Below are 18,459 nucleotides of genomic sequence, written 5' to 3' on the forward strand. Positions count from 1 at the left end.
CCAAACCCCTAGAAACAGTTAACATGCAACGCTTGCTGAGGTCTTTAAGCAAGTAGGGCAGCTTCTTTTCTTCTGCACAAAGGATTTGTGAAGACATGTTAACAAAAAAGAAAATTTAACAAACAAAGGCAAAAAAGCAGGTCATTGGTCCTCTCTGCTGACAATAATAGTTCATTTTGAAAAAAACCTTCAATGTTACAGTTGTCATGAATTTACCTCAGTCCAGTTGCTCACTGTCCAGTCAGATGGGCACAAGACATCTCTGTTGCATGACAGATGGGTCTTTGGTTTAAGCATGTGCTGGCACTCTGTGACAGCCAGGGCCTGCTCATCAGATCCCACCGTCTGGATGCAAAGGACAGTTCGCTTCTTCTGGCCTGTTGGGCCACACGTGGTCGAACATTTCTGCCATTCTCCTGCCCACCATCTGAAAAACAGGGAGGGTAAGAAACATCAGAAAACAATCCATCACAAGCACATTAAGGAAAAGGTCAGAAACTGCAAGAAAAAGAACCAGTAATTTAAATTCTGGGTTCAGATATATGCTTTTTATATTGTCCAGATCCCTCAAGCTTTTCCATCTGCTCCAGTACCAGCCAGTCACTGGACTGATTCCCAGACAGCAGTAGGCACCAAGTATGTTTCTACAATGCGTAAGAATCCACTGATAGTCTTTCAAATCCAAATTTGAGGAACTGCTAGCAAGTTGAGTAATCTATTTACTCTATCCTATTGTTTATCTGCTTATTGATACCTCAGTACAGAAAGAGTTAACAAATGAGAATCACCAGAGAGTCTGTAATGACAGCACAGAGGTGGAGAAGGTCCCCTCACACATGTCTATGCAGCCAGCAGTGCACAAGTGCTCTAACTGGCCCTGCGTTACCTCCAGAAGGGGAAGCAGCAAGGCACACAACCCCAACAACCAGGCTAGCCAGAACTATGCTGTGTGCACCCGCGTGGGATCAGTGCCCTGCAGTGCTGTACCTCTGGGCCTAGTCTCTGGGTCTGCACTAGGCTGGACTTTTCTGTACTTTGTTCCTTCATGAAGTAAAAACGAGCCCCTTATGTGTCCCTTTCCTAATTAAAGATGGTCTTCTGTAGCATGCTATGCAATGTTCCACCGAATGAAAGATAAATGTTTCCTCTAGTGCAGTATTTTCCAGTGCAAAATACCTTACTGACAAGAGCCATCCCCTTTATACTCGGTTTACCTTAGCTTTTCTCCAGCTTCATCCACCTGTTTCTTCTCATGCTGACCCAGAGTGGATCAAATATCTGCATACCTGCCTTCCATGATAAGAAAGGAGGGCAAAAACTTCTGGGTTTCTGCTATTTAAGAAGCATTGGCATCAACTGTGGCATTTGCCTGAAGATTTACCTTTATACTTTTTTCATACAAAAAAAAAAAAGAAAAGACTTTTTCCTTCCAGTTTAGAGTGCCCTAGGAAAGAACATAGCTCCAAGCTGCTGTATAAAAATCTGGCCCAGCTGTGAACTCTAAGCCACAAAAGCTCCTAGACAATACTATTTGTTCCTGAGTTTTGAAGCAGGGTCATGACAAAGCCTTATGCTGAAAACAAAACAGGGATATATTTAGAAAACACCTTTCTAGACAGAAAGGTGGAAAAAATTAGCTTTGATTTACAACCAACACCATTGTATTGTATTTTTTTTTCTTTTAAGGTCAATGAACTTAGAGCAAAATAATCCCATTCTGATAAATACATCAAAGTTCAATGTCCAGTTTTATAACAGTTTTTGCCCCTTGCTTTGTCTCCCACCTTACTGCATTTCTGGCTTCTTCAGTTTGCTGACAATCCCCCTCCCCTTTCCTCTGTAGTTTCCATGTTCCTTCTCTGTTTCCTGATTAATTTAGTCTTCAACTGCAAGTGAGCTGTCACAGCTGCAGAAGGCACTGCTATATATTCCTAATCATTTTTAGAAAAAAAAAAAAAAAAAGACTAAGAGCAATCAAGCTATGCACACAGCTCATTTGTGCAACCATCTGGTCTTCTCTGGGGTACCTACACCTACCTACCTTCTCTTTAGTTATGTCTACATACCACATTTCCTTTTAAATTACCTTAGAAGCCCTTTGGGGCACAGACTGTTTTGCTACATGCTGTAGAATGCAGCCCATTGCCACCACAACCCTGTGTGAGGCCTCTGGACATTGCTGTAATAAAAGAACAAATTATTTTTCTGCTTCTCCTGCCTTTCTTTGGATCTTGTCATGCTCTTCCAGGCTTCTGCAAACAGCAAAGGAAAACTAGCAAGTGGTAAAGAGAAAAAGTTAGCGCACCTCAGCGGAACACAGCAATAAAAAAGAGAAAAAGATATTATCGCAACCTGAATCAAGCCATTTCAGGGTTGTTTTCATGTCTTGCATCTTCTATCCAATTTTATCATCTCTGGTATCTTGTAAATTGCTGATACTTCAGCACAAATGCAACCTGAAGTATGTGAATTGCTCTATTAATTTTAATGGAACCAGATCACATATTTCAAGCTACAGACATGCTAAGATGACACGCCCTCCCTCACCGTTTTCAAATGGCTCTGAGTGAGGGTTCAGCAGTTTGCAGGTTTAAATACCGAACTCCTAGCAATAAATTATCAGAGCTTGCTACAGAACCTATCTTGATCAGCAGTAATGGTGTGTGATTAACTATTGCACGCAAAACACTTTTAAAAAGTCATGGAAGAAAGTAAGGTACTCTACAGTTAGGAAATCCCAGAATTAAGATTTTATCATATTGCACCTTTATGGTCAACCTTAAATTACATTTACTCATGTAACTTCTTCTATAGAGCTCTTCCTCAGTCAGTGCAGGTAACAGATGGTACTGGTGAGCCAAGCAGTTAATTGCCCAGCACCATGTTTACCACACACATTTGAAAAAACTTGCTCTGACTGAAAGTTTATTCTTATCAGTAACTGGAGTTTTTGATGGTGCGTTTTCCTCTTTCCATTGTAGGGTACATGCACATGCCTTAAACACTCAAGCATGAGAAACTTAAAATGGAAGTACGTGCACTTTTGTCTCTTTACGGTCCCCACTGAGGACTTCTGAACTGGCATCCCAGCCGAAGGGGAAGAAAGGCAAAGCAAGGATGGCAGAACACCTACCATCCATTTGCCTGTTCTGGTACAGGATGCCCCAAAGCAGGTCCTGGACCACACAGAAGAGAGCAGCACCTAAGTGACTGCCTTGCCAAACTCCATTTATCTTGGAGCTTGTGCTGTCTCCTCACACTGCAGAGGCATAACCAAAAATGGAGGTGGCTGCTGAGCACAAATCCAGAATTGACACAGCAATCTGAGATCCAAACATGTAACTTCTAAGCTGAAATGACCAAGCTGTCAGACCTCCCAGCTGTAAGCTAAAGAGTGGAGGGAACTGCCAGACAGACTTAGCGTTGGCTAGGTTATGATCAAGGCTTTCTATAGACCATACAGACATGCTTGGCAAAGAATAGGATATGGGGAAGAAAACTAGTAGGTAGCTGTGCTGATTGTGGTGAGAGACTGGGACAAGTTGGTGGAAACTGAAGCCTGATGGGAGTTGCCATCAAATACTTGTTCCTACCTCTGGTTTCTGATGGCATTTACCACTACAGCAACTGAGTGGTTCTTAAATATTAACACATCAACTGGTCCCTGCAAAGTGACAAGACTGTCTTATCTTCACAGGCAGGCATGGTATGGAAACATTGTGGTAACAAACAAACACAGAAGCAAAATGCATGATTTGGGTAATTAATTTGTGTGAGCACTAATTTTCCTGAGGCTGTTGAACTAAAGAGCAGTCTGTATGGTGAAAGAATAACCTCAACTAGTTTTCAGCTGCAGCTGTGAGTGCTCAGCTCTTCTGCAATCCAGCCTGGGATAGAAGTAGGCAGGAATCTGATTATCTCAGGCGGCATTCAGCTGCCTTAAAGGAGCCCTCTCTCTCTTGCTTTCCACTGTGTTTCCAAGGTCTGTAACAATTAAGGCGGGGCCCTACAACCTTGTCCATTACACAGTCCTCATATATACCTAGACGATGTGTGCTGAATGAGGTGTGGATCCTGCTGAAAAAGTAGTAGCCCAGGATTTTGGAATCAAAGCTTGCTATATTCATGCCTATGGGGCTGAATGTTCACTCCTTCCCACCATATTGTGCCACACCTAAAGAAAGACCTGTCTTCTTTCACTATGTATTTGTATAGGCATCAGGCACAGCAGATACCAACAGGGCACTGATTTTCACTCTGTGAATTATAATAGAAACAAGATTTCCTATTCTTGTTATGCTATTGGAGTCTACTGAGCACTCTGGAAGCAGGACAATAGAGTAACAGCAGATAAAAAGCAGATCCCAAGTACTTGTAAAATAATCTGTTTACTGTTACTCTGTTCAAGTGGGTAGTCAGGTTAAAAAGGCTCCAGACAATTTTCTTTACAAGGGAGAGCAAACCTTTTATTCACAACACTATAAGGAGTTAAAATCTCACTCTTTTTCTTCAAGTAGTATCAATTTATTTTTATCATTAACGCCTATGGAGCTAAATACCAAAGAAACGTGTACCTGGAAACCACATTCCATAGCATAAGGTGGAAAAAAGCATGCATTTATGCTACAGTCTCATTGCACTCCTGCAAAGAAACATCACTCAAGTTTTACATGAGTTGTATGACATTTTAACTCTCAACTGTTCAGCCATCTTTATTTTGTTCCAAGTCAACTTGTAGCATACATGTATTGTGACATTTTAAATATTTTATTTGTTTTGGTCCAGATTCTTCTAGTAGAAAGTGTGGGAAAACCAAATGCAGACCAAATCAGCTAACAAACAGGAATGTTAAGATTTGGACTTCTCAGAAGCCTGGCATTTAAACGGTTTATAATTAACTTCCTGAAATGGATTAATGAGATAAGATCTAGTTTGTGAGAGTCACAAACTTTATATGTTAATGTTATTCTTTGCCTGTAGCTACTGTTTGATAAATTACCTAATTCTGATTTAGTGGTCTAGTAGCTAGTTTCATGGTAGCATGTTTTCCATCAGTGGGATTTAGCAGATCATAGGAGAGAGGGTTATCCAAGAGAACATCCTTCTTGTTTTAGATAGGATGTTTCTATAAAGAAACTGGTTCACTGTTGGGAAGTGTGAGATCATCTAACAGTTTCAGTCCTGTGGTGCAGCACTAATTAAAGGTCACCTGCAGTGTTGTGTTTAACAGCACTGTCCTCAACTCTAGCACAGAATTTAGCCACCTCTCTACAGAACACTCGGTCTTCGGCAGCTTCACATGAACCCTCAGTTATCCTATATCATGCCATATGGGACAGTCATGCCTTCCTCCAACATTCAGATTTTCTTTACAACCAACAAAACAACAAACTGCACTAAGTGCCGTCTTGCATTTCATATGAAGATGTGTAACCACCTGTCTGGATTAGAGGTGACACATACGCCATGGAAAGTAAATACCAACTAAATCTCATGCTGAGACTACAGCCTAGAACAGAGATTAGATCTACAAAATGAAGGGCTTGGGAAGGGTGGATAGGAATTCATTCTTCACTGCCACCTTTCCCAACAGCAGAACTCAGGGCCACCAACAGAAGCTAGTGAAAGCCAGGTTCAATATAATTAAAATGAGGTGGTGCTTCACACAGTAGGCATTAAAGCTATGTAACTTCTCGGCAGAGGAAGCTGTGTATGACAGAAGTTTTACAAGGTTGCAGAGGTAGGCTGGACAAGTACTTGGAAGAGAACTCCATTGGAGGTTACTGATTAGACAAGCCATAAAAGCCTCTGGAAATGCCTTGAACTAAAACTAGTTGGAAGCTGGAAGAGTATTAGAAAGAGATATAATTTATGCTTGCCTTGTCTTTACTCTTAGGCATGCAGGCCCTGCTGGGAGCCAGAACAGGGACCTAGATAGACACTTGGTCAAACTACGACAGTCGCTCTTCTGTTATTAAGAGAAAAATAAATACACAACATGACCCTAGAACTAAATACATATGGGTTTCCTGCACTGCATTTTGTCAGTATTTTGCTGTCCTCAGAAGCTAGTGCTTTCCCCTCCAGTGCAGAATGATCTTGAGAAGCATCACTCAAGCTGGCAGCATATGAGAGCTTTTCTGCCTGGTCTGCAGAAGAGCTTGGTTCACACATCACATAATTCTACAATCTGCCCACCAAGGGAAAAATTCTGCTCTCTCACTTTCAAGAGCAGGTCTGAATAATGCAGTCACTTAGAACAAATGGGATAAATTGAGCTCATTTGGAACTTTGGAATAAATAGCACAGTTTATACATGCTATAAATAAAGAACATCCCCACCTATATGGGTAGCCTCAGCTCTTAACTAGTCAAGTAGTTAATAAGTTTGATCTACTGACAATTGATTTCCTAACAATCTACAAAGAATTACGAAATGCTGGAAGTTTATGCTTTTAACAGTCATTTATAGAGGCTGCAAGTGCAAAGATGTAATTCCCAGAGAAAGCATCATATACTGTTGTGAAGATACTTGGAAACAACTAATAAAAGAAACCACCATGCAGAATTTTTTCATTAAAGCTTCATGAAATTCACTGCTGGCAAATGTAACATGATACACTTTAAGGGAATCATTGTAATGACTTCGATTTGATTCTGATTTAACTAGAATTACTGAGGAAAGACTGGTATACCATTGTAAACAGCACGATAAACAATTTCCAAATACAATGAAAGACAAAAGCAAGATGTTCCAGTACCTAAAGCATGAAACTAAACCCAGTATTGATCCCTTCCAGCAAATCTGTGCCTGTTTTACAAGCCCACAGTTCGGCCATCACCTGGAATGTTTGCTGTGGTTAGTCTTCCTTACCCTACTCGCTAAAACGGTAGAACAGAAAAAACAGAGATGAAGATGAATTAAAATAACCTTATGGGAAATGTGATCACAGAACAAAGAAATGTGATCACAGAACAAAGAAAGTTGCACTTCACTGAAAGGAAAAAATAAGAAGGGACATGATAAAAAGATGCCAAATAATAAGTGTTATAAAGAAGGTATAATAATTAGAGTTATAGAAGTGGGCATTTCCACCCATCCTCCCTCACAAAAAGCACAAAGGAGTATCAAAAATTACTGAAAAAAAGCATCAAAAGGCTTAAAAAAACCTCTCCGCAAGCTAGTTTTTGGAAGACACATTATCACTCAAGCTAAGACAGGAATAGGATTTTTAAAATAAATAAGAATTTACATGGTTTTCAGGCACACCTGCACCTAAACTGAACAGAAAGACTACCTATACAGATGAGAGAGCCACCTGCCATTCCCAGCACAGACTGCTCAGTAACTTGCAACTTAGGGCAGCTCACTCCTCATCTGTCCATTACTGGGTTTCTGCCACCTTGCTCTGAAATGCTTGGGAGCTCTCACCATAGCAGGCCGTAGATGACACACCAATGTCCTATTAGAACCAACATTTTTCTTTGAATAAGGCCGCTATTTAGCATAACCAGAGCTCTCCCAGTGTCCGTTACCTAGGTGGACAGTCCTTTTCATAGCATTTCTTTTGTCGCCCATTTGGCTGTGTTGCTGGATCGCAGAAGGAGTTTTTGATTGCTCCACTTCCCTTCCGCATGCAGTGGGCAATCTGGCGCCGCACCCCTGTGAGAGAAAGACACAAAAAAAATTAACAGTAATCCATGTAGGCTGGGGATGAGCTGTAGAAGTCCTCTAGCATGGGGAGTACAGACTGGTCATACCACCCATCCCAGAATACAGTAACAGTGAAAGTCAGTTCTGCTGAATATCTGGGCTACATCAGGTATGAGCATCCTTTAATCAAGCAGAAAAGGTGTTAAGCAGAGCTCTTTTGGATCAGGTAGCTTAAGCGACACATTAGAAAGCACTTTTCTTAATCTTAATTTAGTTGTCAGCCTCAGAAAGGGCTCCTGCAGGCCCTGAGGCAGGTTTAAAGGGCTATAAATGGTTCTTGGATTAGTCAAAGATGAGAGGCAACTCAGCAGCATCAGGCTATTTGCAGCAAAAGTATTTTTGCTGATCTTTTCTTTATACTTCTGGAAAGGCTGTTTAAGCAGAATACAAACTGCAGTATATCAGCAAAACTATAACCCTGTGACTTTTAATACTGAATTCCACTTTTAAGAAGTTTTGGTACATATCTTGACCGAAAATGGTGATGCCGTAATACGAGGGAGAAAATCTTCTGTTTTCTATATAACTAATATACAGCACTCATCACAAGAAACAAAGCACAGTAATGTCAAGAGACATAGAGACATCCCATATATACAATTTGGGTTATTTCCTAACAGTTCCACTTACAAAAACTCCCATGCATTCAACAGAAAGAAACAAGAACCAAAATACTGCATTACCCTAGTGCGAATCTAAAGAAAGCCAATTTCCAGGGGCCTGCCTTTGGCAGTTTTGCAATAATTCAAGGTAGGTCCCATGCTCCAAACCCAGTGTAAAAAAAGTATTGCAATATTACAGTTTGAAAGATTGTAGCTAGACTGATATAGAGGCATTAAAACAGTGGCATTATGCCCAAACAAATCCCAAGGACTAGAAAGACTGAAGAAACCTTGTTTATTAACTCTCGTTAAATTAACTGTGCTATTAATTCACAGCAATTAATATGCAGATGGTAGGTCACCATATCTCTGTGACTTTTATTCTTCTCCCGGGAAGTAAAGAGCCTAACAGCACTGTTACTATGCTGTCAGGGACAAGTGTTAGGCTATTTTGCAGAATGCTTTGGAATCAAGCTTTTCCTTGCCTCACACGTCCTAGTAACTAGTGTGGGAAACTATCTGGAAGATAAAAACAGTAATCCATAGATAATAATACTTGGGAAATATGAAAATATTCCTCTCTACAATATCTGCTTATGTTCCTTTATACAGCAATGTCCCCATATATGGCAATTAAAACATATTTCCTAAAATTTCATACTAGCATTATGGTTATCATGCTTTAAGTAATTTCACAGCATTCAAATCTTTTTTCGTCTCCAAAATTTAACAATCTACTTATAAAAATAAATACAGAAAAAAGAGAATACCAACTCTAATACTAGGAAATCCGAAGCTATCAACAGAGGTAACTTTTGGTGGGAGAACTGAGCATGGACTGCATGTGTGTAGGGGAGGTTATAGTCAGATATTACTGAAAAAGGTCTCCACAACACAAGGAAATTAAAAACTTTTTATGGATATCTGGGTCACTCTATAGACACAGATGGAAACCTGTATCTCATTTTTATAGCACTTTAAGACATCAGGTCTGTGACACTGTGAGGAAATGCTATAGATTTTGGAGTATTTTCAGACTTGTGACTGAGACATGTAAGACAAATTACTGAAAACAGAACAGGATTTGATGACTGAGTCTCCTCCAGTCATACATGAAGGTTGATTTGCTAGAACAAGGATTAGTTTCACCTAGAAGGGAGGACTGAAGGACTGCAGCCCTGTGCTCACATTAATATTCTTCACTGAGGCATTCAAGCTCCAGGGTACATGGTGTGGAATAGCCGCATGACTGTGTGCAGCATGGCTGGATGTGGCTCTCTCCTGTTCCTAGGGGACTTCGAGCAACAGAAAACCTTTTGGTTCAGTGCAGGACTCCCAGGGAGCACTGCTCTATTTTATGCTACGAAAAATGTAACTGGAATAGTTACCAACCTTCCTCCTAATTGTAAACAAAGCAGTTCACAGAAGTATGTTTCCTTCCCTTTCAAAATCATGGTATGCTGCTGTTACAAATGCAAATAAGAGAAGAACCCTTTTGCTTTCATAAATTTTTTAGTGTTATTTCAGCTGCTGTAACTCACTTTAAAACCACTATAAACCTTTGCAGAAGTTTTGTTTCAAGACTGTACATTCTCATAAAACATTTGCTGATCAATAAACTAATTTATTCACACAAACAACTTTTATTATGGAATTTATGTGAACTCCCACTGTAGTTTCAAAATCTGGAAAGTGCTAGGATGGATGTATATATTTAAAGAAGCCGTAAATGCACAGTTTCTTATCATGACTGTGTATAGTTCCGTTGCAAAGTTGGAAGGAATCCCATATGCATGTATCGAAACACACATATATATGTAGGTATACATATAATGACATAATGAAACACAGTTGTTTTTTTCAGCTTGACCAAGTTGAACTGGAAAACACTGCAAAAGTAGAAAACTAGTCACCTCACACTGACCCTGCCCTACCAAACATTTACACAGTTACATAACTTAAATGTGTAATATCCTATTTAAGTCACAGATTAAAAATTCTAAATAAATTGGAAACCTAAACACTATTTCTATAGGACTCTGAGAGGGTAGCTGTTTTCCTCCCTTCACCTCTTTTACTTCTCTCCAACCTCAGTGCTAACTAGTCCACGCTGACAACTGTTTTGCATGCACAAAGATGCTGGCTGAATTCATCTGGACATCATCTCTGTGGTCATAATCCCACTGCAAAGATCTTGCTTTTTCCTCCAGAGTGGGAACATTCCATTCCTTTCTGTTCACTTCAGCACTCATTGCACCGTAGCCCTTCCCACACCCATGTTTCTTTGCACAGAAGTGTACCACCTCAGCTCCATTAGAAAAGCCCTACAAGTATTTCTAGAAAAAAAAGAAAAACCAAGAATAACAACAGTCAGATCAAAGAATCGTCTTGACTTCACTAAATCTGCTCAGAGATTGATTCTACCTCTCTGTGCTGCTTCATCCCTAATGCAGGATTTTTTAGATGGGAGGTTGACCCACTCAGCTCCTGATTTCTCACTTAGTTTGCAAAAAAGGTGCCAGTTTAAAATCATTTGGGTGTGGAAAGTTTTTGAAACAGAGATTAGAAAACTGTTGGCTGCATAGTCCTCAGTTTGGGCAAAATTATGGCTGAGAACAACAGAAATAAAAAAACAGAAGCAAACATACAAAATGTGTATGCAAAAGAGCATATTTGATTGTAAAACTAATTTGAACATGTAATTGTCACAGTTGTGCATCAAATCAGATACTCTGCAAGGAGTTCACTTTGGTATTTGAATGAACAAATTATATTAAGTGCATGCACAAGTTATGTACACAATACAAGGGCCAACCTCTACTTTCTTGGTGTTATAAAACTTATAATAGCAAAGGAAAATATAGTGACCTTTATTTTCTAAAATCAGTGCTACAAGTTTAGTACTATGTTTCAGTTTAGGAACACCTGGAGGTAATTTTGCAAAGTAGCTCTGATAAGAGTTGTGAAGGATTTAGAGGGCACTTAACAATTAACCCCCAAACAAATCTTACAGTTAAGTCCTTTTGCAAAGCTTTGAAAATTTGGCAATTACTGATGTTATCTATGGAGAAGTAAATTGTTGAGGTTGCCTAAGATTCTCCCTTAGTTGCAGCTGTGCTGCTCTTTGCTTCTTGTTTAGTGCCACTCAAAGCTAGTTCTAAAAAACATGGTTAAAGCCTTTAAACAAGGATGAAGGATTTATACTTGTAATTTCTAATTGACCATTATTTAAAGAAAGAAATCTCAGTGAGGCATTTAAATTAATCTTCTCATAAAAAAAACTTAAGGTCTTTACATGGTGTCTTGACAGTAGGCTCTGGAGAGACTGGCTCTTGGCCAGAGCATGCAGCCCTTTGCAGGACACTGTCCGGTGTGTACACATTCTGACTGCAAAGCAATTCCTTTCTGCATAAAGTAAATGGCAGGCAGAGGGTCAAACTGCCCTGGCAGTGAGGACAGAGCAAGGCTTACGATTTTTACTATAAATTATCCCCTTCAGCATTTGCTTGCCATAAAATGGATTGAAATGTAATTACTGAATTATTTTCTACATTGCAAATGGTTATGTATTGCAATGTGTTCTCCTTTTCCCTGCATGCAGTATTAGGTATGTTTGCTACAGAAAACATTGATTTTTCAGATAAAATTTTTCCCTGTTAAATGGAGTTATTGTAGACTGGCGAGACCCACTCTTTGAGACTACAAGAGACAGGGCACATGAAGGAAATGAAGGAAAACATGAACACATTTGCATCTTCTCTTTCTCAGTTGCAATAGAGTTGGAGATGGCGTGGTGCTACCCAAGAATCTTTTGGAAAATATCTTTAGGGAGCTGCCCTGTCTGTAACAAGTGGTGTTCCCCAGGGGTCAGAACTGGGTCCAGTCCTGTTCAATATATTCATCAATGACCTGGGTGAAGGGATAGAGTGTGCCCTCAGCAACTTTGCTGATGGCAGAAAACTGGGAGGAGTGGCAGACACATTGGAAGGCTGCGCTGCCATTCAGCGTGACCTGGACAGGCTGGAGAGTTGGGCAGAGAGGAACCTTATGAAATTCAACAAAGGCAAATGTAGGGTACTGCACCTGGGGAGGAATAACCCCATGCATCAGTACAGGTTCGGGGCTGACCTTCTGGAGAGCAGCTCTGTGGAAAGCAACCTTGGGGTCCTGGTGGACAACAGGATGACCATGAGCCAGCAATGTGCCGGTGTGGCGAAGAAGGCCAGTGGCATCCTGGGGTGCATCAAGAAGAGTGTGGCTAGCAGGTCGAGGGAGGTTATCCTCCCCCTCTCCTCTGCCGTGGTGAGGCCGCATCTGGAGTACTGTGTCCAGTTCTGGGCTCCCTGGTTCAAGAAGGACAGGGAACTGCTGGAGAGGGTACAGCAAAGGGCTACAGAGCTGATTAGGGGACTGGAACATCTTTCTTGTGAGGAAAGGCTGAGGGACTTGGGTCTTTTCAGTCTGGAGAAGAGAAGACTGAGGGGGGATCTTATAAATGCTTATAAATACCGAAGGGGTGGATGCCAGGAGGATGGGGCCAGTCTTTTTTCAGTGGTGCCCAGTGACAGGAGAAGAGGTAACGGGCACAAACTTGGTCATAGGAAGTTCCATCTAAACATGAGGAGGAACTTCTTTGCTTTGAGGGTGGCAGAGCACTGGAACAAGCTGGCCAGAGAGGTTGTGGAGTCTCCTTCTCTGGGGATATTCAAAATTTGCCTGGACGCATTCCTGTGCAATCTGCTGTAGGTGAACCTGCTCTGGCGGGGGAGTAGGGCTAGATGATGTCCTGAGGTCCCTTCCAACCCCTATCATTCTGTGATTCTGAGAAGGGACAGCTTCACTCTACAAAGACATTATTCATCATTGGGACTTTTTCCAGGTACATTTCCCTTGGATGAGGAGCTGTATCATAGGGCTAAAACCATATTTTTTCTTTTAGGACAGATGAGGCTTTCCTGCAACAACCCATTCCCATGGCTTTAGCCCCATTTGTCACTCACTAACTCTGCTTCACTCTCTTGGCTCCAGAAGGCATTTGTTTGCATTGTTCTGATCTCTGTGGCTACAAAAGGCCAAAATGCCCTTGGATTTTCTGCTACCGTATTGACCAGTTGTGATGACAGGCCCTATGACAAATCTTTAGGCAGGTCCAGGTTTGCCAAGAGAACAAAATTCTAGGTAAGGATCAACTTCTCCCACTGGCTGTGGCCGTCAAAGTTAGTTCAATAGTTCACCTTTCTTAATCTTCCCTTTTATCCTGAAAAACTATCAGTTTATTATTTACCAATGGTTGGACTTGATGATCTTACAGCTCTTTTCTAACCTTAGTGATTCTGTGAAATGATAACTGCAAAATTCCTTCAAGGTTATTTTACTACTACCTTTAGTCTAAATAAATGCAACTTTTCTTATCTCCTTGATCCTCACACTGTAGGTTTGTTTTCAGTAAGACTTGTCATGCAGCATACCAATAGCAGAAGATGATCTTGCCTACTTCAATGCACTTTATCTTACAAACCTTTCAAAACTCTTAACACTGGCAATTTGGCACAACAGGTCTGTTACTGCCAATGGCAATAAATTCTGAATCTAGATAGAGTGTACATTCAGATGAAATCAATCTCATCATTTAAAGCCAGAAGGAACTTCTGTGGAAATCAGAGAAGAGTGTTGCTTCATCCAGCAACATTAGGAACATTTAGTTCTGCCTTTATTCTGCCTCCTGGTCCTGAACTGAACTCGGGTGGGATCAAACCACAATAATGTGTAACTGTGTGAGACTTTCTGGTTCTAGGTCAACAATCACTACCATGCCCATATTCCCTGCTAAATGTAGCAAGACTTTATAGTTTCCAAATTTCCATAATGATGGAGAGCTAACATTTTCCAAAGACACCGCCCCTGTTCCTACACCCTTTTTTTATGCTGCAAAGCTCCAGGTATTTTTGCAGATGTGTTTGTGCTCTGATCATCAGGGCATAAACCTGCTACATTACTGCACCAGTGTGGTGCTTAGGAGGGCTCAGATTCAGTGCCAAGCTTATATGGCAACAGCACAGCTGGTCCACATTCAGACAGCCCTGAGCACAATCAGATTAAGCATCAGGTACCTGCAGAAAACTGCAGACAGACTGTAATATCAGAGCTCCCTTGGTTCAAGCAATGCATTGAAACTCTGTGTCATGGTTTCCCTTTTTTCTGGGCAGGGAGTAAGCAGCAATACTCTGACTGCATCATATATTAGCAGATTACATCCTCCTTTAGACCTGTTCAGTTACTTTTATAAATGTATGTATCTAAGAGGAAAGAGAGCAAAGGGTCTATTAATTTCTTTTCTCCTGCCCATGAAGGAATGCAGAGAACTGGGAGGGTTTCCGTGCCCTTTCTGAACTGTGATGCACCTTTTGGTTCCCCTGCAAACTCATGTCAGTAAGTCCACAATCTTGCCTGAAACACACATAATTTCTACTTATGCAAAGAAAAAGCCAAGGAGCTGAAAAAATATTTATTAAGAACGCAAAGACAGTAAACAGAGGAAGCCACTTATTAAACAAAAACTTTAAAAAACCCTATACCCTGCAGTCCTCTATTTAAGTAATCCATGTGGCAGTTAGAAATCAAAGCCAAGTCACACAGTTCTTTAGTCAGAAGGTAGTACACAGGGTTGTAATTTACTTAGTGAGAAATGGTTCTGGGAAAAGTGCAGCTGATGTAAAAAAAACCCAAAACAACACAATAAACAATCTAATAACATTTTTTCTCCCCCTGTTTTTGTTATCGTGCCAATTGTTACATTAAACACTATTCACAACGAGATGTCAGAACTAAAACATACAGCATGCAATTAAGCAAAACACTTGTTTTGGGTACCTATTTAAAGAAAATGTGGTTTTTTTCCTGCTAACCAGAAAGCACACGGTGTTTTGTGCTGAGAGATTCTTCTCAAAAAACAAACCACACAAATATTTGCACAAACATATATATATATATATGCATGTATAAACATCTCTACAGTATGTCCATTATATATCTCAACATTTTTTTTTATAATATAGGAATGTTTTTGGGGTGGGGTAATTCACACTACTCTTAGAAGATTTTTCTTTTAATCTTCTACAATTAAGGCCATACAACATCCTTTGTTCAAACCACTGAAAATGCATTATTTTAGTGTCTTCCATGACAGGAAAGATTAAAAAATTGTTACTCCTGTAATCATCACTACTTCTAGACTCCCAACTGGATTTGTTACAACATTTTTTGGTTGTCTTCTTCCCTTCTGGAAAGTAGTTAAAGAAAGCAATAATTATCAAAAAACACCAGCAATACCCTAACATTAGAAAAAGAAAAGGCTTATTTCATGTTGTTTGTCCAGTGGCTGTAACATTGATCTTCTACAGTTCTGTACAGTTTTCACACAGACCGTCGAAGAACAAGGTTCCCATCCTATCTCCAGGACTCTTCTCCCGTCCAGTGAAGCTCTGAAACTAATTCAAATGGAAGGCTGCAATCTCTTCCCTCCAAGTGCAGCCTTCCTTTCACATGCAACATGTTTCTCACCTTTCAAAAATTATTGTCACAAAGGATGGATAAAAACCTTTACTTTTATAAAGAAACCTTCAGTCTTTTTATCATTATTGTTAGTTTACTGCAAGCATTAACTTCATCTCATTGAGCTGTTAACTACTTTAAAGAAAGTTTTCCTGCTAGCATTTTCTGTGTTACCAAAGGCAAATTTCTAGACCTGTTGTTAGATCCTACTTCATGGTCATCATTCTGCTGGTCTGGTTTATGATGATGCATGGAACTACAATATAACTGCAGCTGTTCCCAAGCCATTGTACTGAGAGTGGCAAAGACATAGAAGTTCTCAAGACTGATTTAAATAAAGTAATTATTGAGAAATGCACAAAAAGCATTGTTGCTTACCAAGGCAGGACAGAAATAAAGAATATTTTTTTGTCATTAACATATTGGAAAGACACGGTAGGGAAACAAGAGTAGGTCATAAATCAGTATTGCTGGGAAGTAGGGTTATTGTGAACAATATTGGCAACAAATTATGAGGAAAAGAAAAATGTAGTTTTTCATTTTGATTCACAAAGGTTGAGAATTTCAGGGCAATTGTTATAGAAACATATTTGCCTTAAATGATTTAATAAAATTTTATTTTAAAGACAAAATACATTATTGTAACCAAATGCAGATTAAAGAACCTTACCTCTTTGAGGATGCTGCCTGGAGTAAAGATGAGATTTTCCAGTAATGAAGACAAAGAGTAATAGAAAAAGGAAGTGAGGAATTACCTCTTCCACAGGTAACACTGCAGGCTGTCCAGTCTCCATACTGCCAAAAATACTCTGGCTCTCCAATCTCATTCTCATGACTTTCTTCTTTACGTACAGTATATTCATACTTGATTCCAGGGTTAGTTTCCTGAAAAAGTAGCTGGAAAAAAAGTGTGGTTTATTTAATTACTTATGATTATAATAATCTACTGACCCAAATCTTTCAAAGCATGGAAACAGAAGAATCAGCAAGGTTTAAAGCAGCCCATTTTGAAGTCTACTACCAGTTCAGAAAAGCAGATTGGCAAAACTTCCATTTCTGCGCTGACAGTGTATCTTTCTAAGACACAGTTGTTTGCCATGGCCTTTTGCAAGCACAGGTAGGAGTAAGTGGGACAGCATAATTGGTATCCTATTTACTGTAAGAAAAGATAATGCAAAGTCCATCCAAAGCATTGCCAAATGTGCTGCTGATTATCACCATTATAAATTATAATTTCCCTACCCTCCTGAAATAGCTGTTACAAAACAACCAGGTCAGAAAATTACAGACTTTATTCAGACACTGATTTAATATTATTTTTCAGTGTTTCTGAATTAAGAAGGAAAATTCCAATTGAGAAGAGCCACTCAAGAAATCTACCATGTGGCTGATGAGAGAAAGAAAAACATCATCAAGGGATAAAAGACTTCAGCAGTGAACTTCTACTCTTCCTCCTAATTGTTTCCTTGACCTTGTTACTGACAGTGAAAATTAAGCACCCGTTAGAGTGCCTCCTCACCAGACATTCAAAGTGTGAAAGTGGGTCCCATCACACGCCTAATACTTCTTTTAATTGCATGGTGGATACACAGGCAAACAAGCCAGGAAAGATACATTCAGAGAACAAAGGGGCAATTAAAAATTATTTTTGCAGAATTATCAGACACTGGTTACATTTAAGTTAGAATCTATAAACCAACATAAGAGAAACAAAAGGGAGCAACCTCAGTGGATGCTACATGGATCCATTTAACTTACCATAAGCTATTAATCCATATATCTAATGCTGTATTTTCTTGCTCAGTGTAAGCTGTCACTGCTGTCAGCCTTCCCTAGCTCTCACTGTTCACAGCCTGACATCAGATCCCTTTTTGTGATAAATAGTTACTTTTCTTCTGGGTCTGGTTCATACCACAGCCACGTGTTGGTCTAAGCTGGCACAAGAGAAAAGGAAGTTTGGGCAAAGGACTGACCAACTACCGGCAGCAGGATCCCTATCCTAGTGGCAGCACTGGATTATATCAGCCCTTAATAATAATCAGACTATAATACTTGACATCTATTTTCAGGCAGGATGAACAACCCTCTCAAGCAAGGTGTTTCTTTCTCTCCAAAACAGCTCAACTGATTTTTGCAAGTCAGCATGCTAATAGAGTGGTTTATATAGAAACATATGTATTTTTCCAGCCTCATTCTGCTGCCATCCAAACCCAGCAGGTTCTGCTAGTGATCTCCTATTTACCTGAATCCATATGGATTCATTGGTGGGTCCTGGAGCAGTCAAATTTTCTAGATCCCCTGTTCTGTCATACTGAAATACCGTGCCTGCCACTTTGTATTCACCATTCCACTGGATGATAAAGCCTCCATTCAGGTAATATTTTTCTGGGTCTTTGCTTCGCACAGCAAGGAAATTTCCTGCTTCTGCAACTTCCATGACTTTGATTCCCCTCGCACCTTTCGGAATTAGCCCAATGTCAACGTATCCTGAAAGACAAGAAAGGTTCATGGAGATGAACAATAAAAATGTCATTGCATTTTACTTATGTATAAGCTTATTAAAATATCAGCTTTGCTTGAATATATATACAA

The 18,459-nt window shown here is 39.9% G+C and overlaps 1 protein-coding gene across 1 annotated transcript in view; it reads right to left on the reverse strand.

Moving 5' to 3' along the window:
- The window catches only part of ADAMTS12 (ADAM metallopeptidase with thrombospondin type 1 motif 12), a 172,742-nt gene that overhangs the window by 20,381 nt on the left and 133,902 nt on the right, over nt 1-18,459 (reverse strand). The window contains exons 15-18 of the mRNA XM_059833625.1: nt 18,110-18,354; nt 16,623-16,764; nt 7,537-7,663; nt 217-427 (exon numbers count right to left, since the gene is read on the reverse strand). Of these exons, the coding sequence (XP_059689608.1) occupies nt 217-427; nt 7,537-7,663; nt 16,623-16,764; nt 18,110-18,354 (725 nt within the window). The remainder of the gene's footprint in view (nt 1-216; nt 428-7,536; nt 7,664-16,622; nt 16,765-18,109; nt 18,355-18,459) is intronic.

The sequence above is a fragment of the Gavia stellata genome, chromosome Z (genome assembly GCF_030936135.1).
Source record: "Gavia stellata isolate bGavSte3 chromosome Z, bGavSte3.hap2, whole genome shotgun sequence".
Taxonomy (NCBI): Eukaryota; Metazoa; Chordata; class Aves; order Gaviiformes; family Gaviidae; genus Gavia; species Gavia stellata.